Below are 9,859 nucleotides of genomic sequence, written 5' to 3'. Positions count from 1 at the left end.
TTCTCCCACCTTCATGTAACCTTCCTTAGTTCCCTCCTTAATTTCAAATGCATAATAGAAATTGCGAAACTCGTTCTCTGGAGCATTTGAGATCTTGCTTCGTAGCAAATGTCTGTTTTGGCTCAAATAAACTCACAAGTTCTCTACAGGTTTGGATGTTTCTTACCTCAACAAGGGCAGGGACTCCCCACAGATCAGAGCTCCACTTCCAACTCCCCACCCATTTGCTCGTCACTTCTGAAGCCCTCAGGGCCCAGGGCCCTGGCTCAGGGGCCAAACCTCATTCCTGCAGGGGTGGGGCTTAAAGCCCATAAAGGCTCGGCTCCCAGGGCAGGGTTGGAAGAAGAGCAGGAGCAAGCCCCATTTCGAGGAGTTTTCACTCAATCACTCTCCGGTCAGGAGAAGGCTGAGCTGGGCTTGTAAAGTCAAGAGGGAAGCCTGAGGGTTCCAGTGGCCCTCTACCTGCTGAGATCTTCAGAGGTCTTAACTCTCCCAGGCTGTCACAAGATTCAGGTAAGGCTCACTCAGAAAGAGAGAGAGAGGGAGAGAGAGAAGACGACAAAAGAGGGGGAAAGAACAGCGACAACATGAGCTGGGAGTCAATTTCTTTGTAAACTCTTGAGGGTCTTTCTTTTTGGCTGATTTTGCCGATGGCTCCCACATTTGCATCCAAGCTGGGCAGGTCATGGTGGGTGGTCACACCCCAGACCTATAACATTTTAGTAAAAGGTTTATCTTTGCCTTAAGCAAGCTCCCTGGGCTTTCGCCTCTGCAACTATCTTCCTCTGGTGCAACTATCTTCCTCTGGGTTGCATACAGGCACCTTGACAAAACCAAGGCCGGCATTTCCTCCTGCCAAATCTGCTCCTCCCCTCCTCCCTTCCCCCACCAGTGGTATCATCATGGGTCAGGGGGTGAAAAAAAGAAGGCTTCTGTCCTCAGCTGGGGTGGGAGTGGTGGGGATCTAAATTAGGCTAGACTCTTAGATGCTGTAGGAATGATACTTGTGTAGCCCTGGCCTGGTAGCTCAGTTGGTAAGAGTGTCGTCCCAATACACCAAGGCTGTGGTTTGATCCCTGGTCAGGGCACATACAAGAAGCAACCAATGAATGTATAAAAAGTGAAACAACAAAATTGATGTTTCTTTTTCTCTCTCTCCCTTCCTCTTCTTAAAATTATTTAAAAAAAAATTTTTTTAAAGGATACCTGTGTAGGTGGGTGAGTGAGTAGGAAATGGCAGGAGAGCTGGAATCTTGGAACAACTGAGGCTCTGGTCATCAAGTGAACATCTGTGATTTTGCAGCTGGAGGTGAGCGATGTCTGGGGCTAATGAGGTCGGAGGAGTTGGTGGCTCTTTAAGTTGGGGACACAGGAGCTCTTTGCTCTCTATAGCTGACTGGGAGCTCAGAAGCCTGCACTCCAGCCCTTGCCCTGTGATTGGCTCTGTCTTGACTCCCTGAGTCTCATTCTTATCTGTATCACAGGACAGGGGTGTTGGAAGTGGACCAGATGATTTTAAAGGATCCCAGCAACTCTGCTGCAAGGTTTTATCAGACCTGAGTTTGGGGGAGAAAATAGAGTAAATGGGGCTTGGGGACTAGCTTTAGGCCTGCATTATAATTATTATTATTATTATTATTATTATTATTATTATTAATTATTTTAGGCCTCCACTATTAATCCATCCCCTCCAATGGAGGCCTGGCTGGTGACCACGTGCAATGATTAACTGCTGAGTGGCCTTCGCCCCATCCCAGGCTCCACTCCTGGGCCACATTCCCACTGCCTGACCAACTGCCGGTCTCCTAGGCCACTAAACCGCAGCCATTCCTGAAGTAAGGTGAGGGGAAGGAACTGCAGAGCAGAGCAGAAGTCTGAGCTGCACAGAGAACCACCTCCACTCCCAGGTATGCCAGTCCCCACCCCTCATCACAAGCAACAAGCCCTACGGTACCCTTAGCATGTGTTAAAGAATTTGCTGAACTGGAGGGTCCACTTTGCCTAAAGTGCAGAGAATCCAGAAGTGGAGACTGAAGCCCAGAGCAGAGCAGGACCTGCCTAAGGTTAAACTACAAGTTAGTGTCCATCCCCGAACTAGAACCCAGGGCTCTTGCCTTTCAGCAGAGCACTCAGTTCTCAGTGCTCTAGGTCTGGGGCCCTGGGGTGTGTGTGTGTTGAGGGTGATGGTTGGTGGTGGTGGGGGTCACACCTGATCCAAGATCTGAAGCTGAGTCTAGGAAAGTGGGGAGGGGCTTATAGAGTGACGTAGGTGGCACGCAGAGGGAGGCCCCTGGCTCTAGAAAGCAGCAGCGGTAAGAAAGACTATTGACTGACCAGGTGGGATCCGACAGAACCAGGGGAAAGGGCTTTCTCAGGCCCCACGCCAGGACTCTCCCAGGACTCTGTAGCAGTTGCCCCCACGAGAGCCTCAGCACAGAGAAGGTACAGGGGACGAAACTGAAGGAGCTCTGGACTCTTGAGGATTCCCAGAGTCAGACTTGGGTGGTCACTGCTCTGTGACTTGGAGCACACCTCTCAATCCGTGCCTGGCGGATGCCTCAATCTGTGCCCAGCTGGCTGTCATTTGTTGGGACCGCCCCTCCCCCCCAGACACTTAATCCTCAGAGGAGAAAACTAAGCCTCAGATAATTTGAGTTATTTCCCCCCAAGGTCAAGTAGGAGGTGAGTGTGAGGGCTGGGATCAGGGAAAAGTTAATCTGAAACCCTGGGCTCTAAACTGCTGGACTTTGTTTCCCCGAGAATACTGATTGGGTCTGGAATAAATGAATTAGCAAGTGATAGAATGAAAGAACACTGGCATAAATAAAGTAGTAGAATATGGACTGTGGAGGGTATGGGGTGTGGACAAAAAAGGGGGGGTTCTACGGAGAGTAACCTCACAGGGTGATCTGATGAATTCCTAACTAGTCAGGTCATGGTGGGTTATGTCCCAGGCATATCTAACTTCTTTACTAAAAAGATTATCTTTGCCTTAAGCAAACCTGCCCATTGTTTCTGTATAGCTAGATTAACACCCTTAGAAATGCCCCCTTTCAGACCCCTCCTTCTAATAATACCTGACAACACTTTCGGACCACCCCCCTTCTAAAACTTGCAAGAGGTCATGTGATCCCCACTTTGCTTTCTCCCACCTTCATGTAATCTTCCTTCCCTTCCCTCCTTAATTATAAAAGAGACTGCAAACTTATTTTTCAAAGCATTTTTTTTCATTCTGTTGAGATTCTGCTTCCAGACGTATCCTCTGGCTCAGAAACGAACTCTTACAAAATTCTCAGTTGGTTTGGATGTTTCTTAGGTCGACGGGGGAGGGGGGGAGGAGAAGAAGCACTAGGTGGAAATTCAGTTCCAGGTTTCCGGAGCCCTGCTGGGCAGTCAGACTAGGGGCTGCCCAGCCCAGATCCTGCCCTTAAGGCCCAGGCAAGACACGTGACTTCTACAGGAGATGGGGGCAATGCAGAGGCCAGGCAACTTTGTGAGCAGGGGGTGCATAAGCTTTAGGAGCTGTGGGAAATGAGTGTTTTAGGAGAGCCAGGCACCTGCTGATCAGCTGGCTGAGGGAAGAGTTACCTCCCAAATCTCAGTGCCTGAGGTCAGAGGATTGACGTGCCACAAAGGCTGAGCTGAGGCTAGCTCTGTGGCAGGGGGCTCAGGAGCCTCCCAAGGCTCCAGGGGTCATCCAGCTGGCTGCCAATCCCCACCCACCAAGCCTCTGTACATTTGCCTCCCCCAGGCCACATGGGCTCTGGGAGAGGCCAAATGATAAGTCTGGAAAGGGCTGGAAACAAGGCTTTTTTTGTTTGAGAGAGAGAGAAACATTAATTTGTCGTTCCACTTAATTATGCATTCATTGGTTGATTATTGTATATGCCTTGACTGCGGATCGAATCCACAGCCTTGGCATATCTAGGACGACACCGTAACCAGCTGAGCTACCGGGTCAGGAGGAATAAACAGAGGCTTTGTTTAAAAAAACCAACACAATAAAAACAACAAAAACCCAACACATAGGTCTGCAGCTTATCCAGAGCTCTAAAACTAAGATATTGGTGTAAGCTTTTGCACAAAGTAATTTGGTGTCAAAATCTGTCCTGGAAATTAATGTGAGGTTATTACAGTTTTTATCCCACTGATGTAACTATTTCACCACAGAGTGTGTGCCTGATTGCTGAGTGCATGCAAATCATATTACCTGCTTTTGTGTTACCTTTTATAAAATCCTAAAAATTTTAAACTGAAACATTTGCCGCCAAAGATTTTTGAACAAGGGATTGTGAACCTATGGTAATCTCCTGGCTATTTCTGCATTTTGCCCAAGTCCCAACCCTTAGTTATATCACTTGATCCTCATGACCACTGGAGAAGTCAGTGAGGCCCCAGCCCGGGACTGTCCCTGAAGGTGGTGTCTGATCCCACCCCTCACTGGGGCAGGGTGGACTGAAGTGTGTGGGGGGGTGAGGTGTAAATCGCCCCAGGCTCCCTGGACGCTCCACCCACCTGGCTCCTTCCTACACCTTGAGGCCCCACCTCCACTTTACCTGGGTCGCTGACTATAGCTCTTCCTTCAGGGACTGACATGGCCCTAACGATGACAACACAGCGGTGGCTCCTTCTGGTGTGGGGGGCCACGGTATGGGCCGCTAGGCCCAGGACTGAGCTTCTCAATGTCTGCATGGATGCCAGGCACCACAAGGAAAAGCCAAGCCCGGAGGACAAGCTGCATGAGCAGGTGGACTGTTGTGGAGGAGGGGTAGTCTGGGCTGGGGAGGAAATAACTTGGTTGAAAAAGGCTGGAAATGAAATGTTAAATTCTCTATTCCTGAGGAAACAGACCTTCTGGTTTTCAAACCTGTAAGACCTTGGCCTAGAGTGCTGGTTCTTAAACTCTGCTCCAGGGAGCCCCTGGGTGACTTCAAAAAGGCACTCAGGGTACTTGGGAGCCCTGGAAGGAAACCTAAGATTCCAGGAAGCATTCCAGGGACTGTGGGTACCCATTCTCCATGTTTCCTAACCCACTTCTCACTCCCCAGTTTGTCAGCTGTAATTTGTTCTTCCCTGTGTGATTTTTGTCATCAGAATAAAAATCAGAGCCCGGACCGGGTAGTTCATATGCCAAGGTTTTGGGTTCAATCCCTGGTCAGGGCACATACAAGAATCAACCAATGAATGCATAAATAAGTGGAACAACAAATCGATGTCTTTCTCTCTCCCTCTCTCTTAAAAAATAAATAAAACTGAGAAACTAGAAAAAAATCTAAACTAATCTGGGCAGCAATTTGTTTAACATAAACCTCGTGCCTGTGCTGCCAGGACGTTGCCAGCAGCTCAGCTTCTTGGCTGTTGGGCTTCTGTCCTACACAAATCAGGAAGCAGGCCCAGAGAGGAGCCTGGGAAGTGATACTGGAGAGACCCCTCCCTGGGGTTGATTTTGATTTCAGTGTTGACTGGGAATGACCCCTCCAAGGATCTGAGAAGATAAAGTGCACACTGTGCCTAATGGCGTCTTTTCTGCCAACCCCAAACAGTTCAAGAGGAGTGGGTCTCCCATTTGTGAGGCTGGCTATGAGGCACCTTGTTTCATGCATCTGGCAAACATTTCTGCTGGGGCTCACAGCCCCTTTGGACCTGAGGTCTCCTACCTATGACAATTATTTTTCCACAAACCCTTTAATAACTGGAACTAATCTAAACATTTTAAAAAATTAATATGATGCCAAAACTATAAAGAAGAAAAAACAGAAGGAAGTCACTTGTAATATGCATTCCAGTGTGTAAATGTTCATTTGGATCTCATTAGCACGTAATTATTGCAGTCCTCTGTTTGTGCTTGTGAATGACTGAGCAACAGCTGCAAGAGCGGACTGACATGTAGAGGTGTAACTTGGATACTTCTAGCAGCTTTGGCATTAATTTTTTCAGCCTATATATTTTTTAAGTGCACATTTTATTATTATTATTTTAAATCTATCTTTATTGATTCAGAGAGAGGAAGAGAGAGAGATAGAAACGTCAATGATGAGCGAGTCATTGATCGGCTGCCTCCTGCATGCCTCCTACTGGGGTTCGAGTCTGCAACCTGGGCGTGTGCCCTGACCGGGAATTGAACTGCGGTCTCCTGCATCATAGGTGGATGCTCAACTACTGAGCCACGCTGGCCGGGCTATTATTTTGTTTTATACTAAATTCTAGGCTGTGGGTTTCCATTCATTCAATAAAAATGTATTGAGTATTTATGTAATTAGAACTATTCTGGGGTTAGAACTTATTTAACTTGCTTCCTTACCTCCTGATCATTGTTACCATCTCAATGGGACTTGATTGGACCATTCTACAAAATTGCAATTTCCCATCCCTCTCCCTGTTTTATTTTTTCCGAAGCAATTATCCTGTGAGAAATGTCCATTGTCTTGTCCCCAGTTCCTAGAAAAGTGCCTGGTTTAGAGTAAGCAGTAGCTCAATAAATATGTGAATTAATTTTGTAATGACTACACCTCCCCAAAAGAAGGTCCCCCAACAGCAAGTATTTCCCTGAAAGACCCACTACATTGGGGGATCAAGGACTCAAAAAGGAGAAGCTGCCTGTGGAAATATTCTGTGCTGGGCCAGGGCCTTAGTCTTGTGTCTTCCCCACCCAGTGCAGTCCCTGGAAAGAGAACTCCTGCTGCTCTGTCAACACCAGCCAGGAAGCCCATAAGGATGTTTCCTACTTGTACAGATTCAACTGGGACCACTGCGGCCCGATGAAACCCGCCTGCAAGCGCCACTTCATCCAGGACACCTGCCTGTATGAGTGCTCCCCCAACCTGGGGCCCTGGATCCAGGAGGTGCGAGTTCCTCCCATCTGCTCCCCAGACATCTCCTCGCGCCGCCCCTGCTGCTCTGGGGCTATTCAGGGCTGGGCGGCTGAGAGCCCTGAGCCTGAGCCCTTTCCCCCTTCTGACGGCCCCCAGGTGAACCAGAGCTGGCGCAAAGAGCGGATCCTGAACGTGCCCCTGTGCAGAGAGGACTGTGAGAGCTGGTGGGAGGACTGCCGCACCTCCCACACCTGCAAGAGCAACTGGCACAGGGGCTGGAACTGGACCTCAGGTGAGAGCTGGGCAGGGGCGGGGACAGAGGGATCCGGAGGGCTGGGGGTGTGAGACGGGCATATAGGGGGATAGAGCTGTGAGGCTGGCGGAACCAGAGAGAGTTCTGGGCCAGTGGCTAAAGGCCTTCCCTCCTCCTACAGGGTCTAACCAGTGCCCAGAGAAGGCTGCCTGCCACCCCTTTCATTTCTATTTCCCCACGCCTGCTGCTCTGTGCAACGAAATCTGGAGTCACTCCTTCAAAGTCAGCAACTACAGCCGAGGGAGTGGCCGCTGTATCCAGATGTGGTTTGACCCAGCCAAGGGCAACCCCAATGAGGAGGTGGCGAGGTTCTATGCTGAGGCCATGAATCGGGCCGGGTTCTGTAGGAACTGGCCACTCCTGCTTGGCCTGGCCCTAATGCTCCTGCTGCTCAGCTGAGCTCCTTTTACCTTCAGATACCAGGACACCCCCACCCAGTTCAGCCCCACAGCTCATAAATAAACCAGATACCCGGCATGAGTCTTGCAAATAATTTGGGTGTGAGTGGGAATGTGATTTCTGCTTACTGGTTTCCATTGATTGAAACCAGTGAGACTTGGTCAGTTCCCAACTCTATTTATTCTGAATTTACCCTATACTTAACTATTCTTCTAACCAAGGACATATTCATAGCTTTCAACTTCATTCTTCCCTGCAGCCCTAACCTAGAGTCAGGCCCAGGATTTTGTCATCTGAACTGGACCCCAGCCTCCCAGGGTTCACTATTCTGCCCTGTACTCAGCTCTTCAGTAGAACAGAGGGGAATGGGAGTGCCCAGCATATGCTGGCTGGGGACAGGTGTAGGGGCCACCAAGGGCCGTACCTCACTACAGCTAATACCTTCAAAGCACTACCTGCCAGGCATTGTCTTAAATGCTTATATTTATTCCCATAGGGTATAGATACTGTTGTTTACAATTTACGTATGTGAAAACAGGCCCATAAATTAAGGAACATGGCCAAAGGCACCCCCTGCATAAGAGCTGGGATTCCACTCCAGGCATTCTGGCTATTGAAAACAAGCTCTTTCCCTTGTGGAGTGGGCAACTATGTGCATCTTGAAGGGATACTGGACCCACACCTGACCAGAGGAGCTGGGCCTGAACTTCTCTGGCAGAGCTAAGACTGGATCCCAACCCTGGACTCCTAGAACAGGTTCCAAACCAATGACTTGCAGATTTGTAGGCAGTGATCTCACATTAAGTATAGTTTGTAGCAGCTGTAATAAGCTGGGTTATGTTACAGTGCCATCCTTGATATCTCAGTGGCTTAAGACAACTAACATTTATTTCTTGCTCAAGCTACAGTGATTAATGTGGGCTGTCAGGGGGATTCTGCTTGGCACTCAGGGAGCCAGGCTGATGGAAGCCCCGTCTTGTCACACACTTCTACAAGACAGGAATAGAGAACTTGGTGAAATCTATAACCGGCTCTTAACACTTCCACCCATCACTTATTTTGTTGGCCAGTTCAAGTTATGACTGTAACTAACTTCAAGGAGGCCAGGGGGATATAATCCTACATGTGCCTGGAAGGAGAGGGGAATCAGAATGTTTGTCAACAGACCTAGTGACTACTACAAAGACTGTCATGTTATGGTCAGTGTATTTCTGCCATCGTCATGGTTACAAATTTATTTTTTTGGTTTGGTCCTGGTAAGAAGGAGGAAGACCAACTCTAACAATATGAAAAGTGAAGCTATCACCCTGGCCGGTTTAGCTCAGAAGTTAGAGTGTCTGCTTGCAGACTGAAGGGTCCCAGGTTCGATTCCTGTCAAGGGCAAGAACCTTGTTTGCAGGCCCGATTCCCTGCCCTGGGTCAAGGTGTGGGGGAGACATCCAATCTCTCTCCCTCTCTCCCTTCCATTCTCTCTGAAAGGCGATGGAAAAAAATACCCTGGAGTGAGGATTAAAAAAAAACCCCAACCAACCAACCAAACAAAAAAAGCCCCAACCTGGAAATAATCTAAACATCCATCAACTGGTGAACAAACAGACAAAACGTGCTGTATCTATACAAAGGAATACTACTCGGCAACAAAAGCTGCCCCGTCAGGGGTGAACTTTAAAAGCATTATGTTAAGTTAAAGTCCATTTGTATGCAAAGTCCAGAAAAGATAAATTTATAAAGACAGAAAGTAGATTAGTGGTTGCCTGGGGCTGGATTTGGGAAAAGGGATTAACTCTAAAGGGGTATGAGAAGGAATGAAAATGTTCTAAAACTCATTTACAGGGTGGGGGGAGGAGGAGGAGGGTATGGCGGGGGATAGATGGTGATGGAAGGAGACTTGACTTGGGGTGGTGAACACACAAAACCGTGTACAGATGTGTTGTGGAACTGTGCACATGAAACCTGTATAATTTTGTTAACCAGTGTCACCCCAATAAAGTCAATAAAAACAAATAATAAAACTCTTCTACGGTAAGGCTGCACCACTTGGGAAAATTATTTTAACTGTAAATAAGTAAATTTTATGATTTGTGAAATGAATGAATAAATGAATTGCCTACAAGCTACTCTCTCTTGCAATGGTAGCATGTGGGGAATCTTACAGGATTCTGATTTCTATGGGTTGTGCCCATGAGGGCTGTAGTCTAAGGAATTTATCGTCTGGTTCCATACAATCTATCATCTGAGACCATTTTTTTTTTTTTTATCCTTACCTGAGTTTATGTTTATTGATTTTAGAGAGAGGAAGGGAGAGAGAGAGAGAGAGAGAAACATTGATTAGTTG

The 9,859-nt window shown here is 48.0% G+C and overlaps 1 protein-coding gene across 5 annotated transcripts; it reads left to right on the top strand.

Annotated features, from left to right (window-relative positions):
• The first annotated feature begins 338 nt into the window (after window positions 1-338).
• LOC308564517 (folate receptor alpha-like) lies at window positions 339-9,633 on the top strand. 5 transcript variants are annotated; one of them, XM_081152854.1, is made up of 7 exons: window positions 339-513; window positions 1,202-1,309; window positions 1,667-1,907; window positions 4,587-4,747; window positions 6,654-6,842; window positions 6,969-7,104; window positions 7,247-9,633. In XM_081152854.1, the coding sequence occupies exons 4-7, from the start codon at window positions 4,595-4,597 to the stop codon at window positions 7,522-7,524; spliced, it is 756 nt and encodes a 251-aa protein (XP_081008980.1). In that variant the 5' UTR covers window positions 339-513; window positions 1,202-1,309; window positions 1,667-1,907; window positions 4,587-4,594; the 3' UTR covers window positions 7,525-9,633. The 5 variants fall into 5 exon arrangements, with proteins under 5 accessions (XP_081008980.1, XP_081008984.1, XP_081008983.1 ...); XM_081152858.1 differs by lacking the exons at window positions 1,202-1,309; window positions 1,667-1,907 and having other exon boundaries at window positions 340-513; XM_081152857.1 differs by lacking the exons at window positions 339-513; window positions 1,202-1,309 and having other exon boundaries at window positions 1,859-2,075.
• Window positions 9,634-9,859: the final 226 nt, after the last annotated feature.

Source organism: Miniopterus schreibersii, assembly GCF_964146895.1.
Source record: "Miniopterus schreibersii genome assembly, chromosome: 12".
Lineage (NCBI taxonomy): Eukaryota > Metazoa > Chordata > Mammalia > Chiroptera > Miniopteridae > Miniopterus > Miniopterus schreibersii.
Note: the sequence above shows the minus strand (reverse complement) of the source record. Positions and strands in the feature narration are given on the sequence as shown.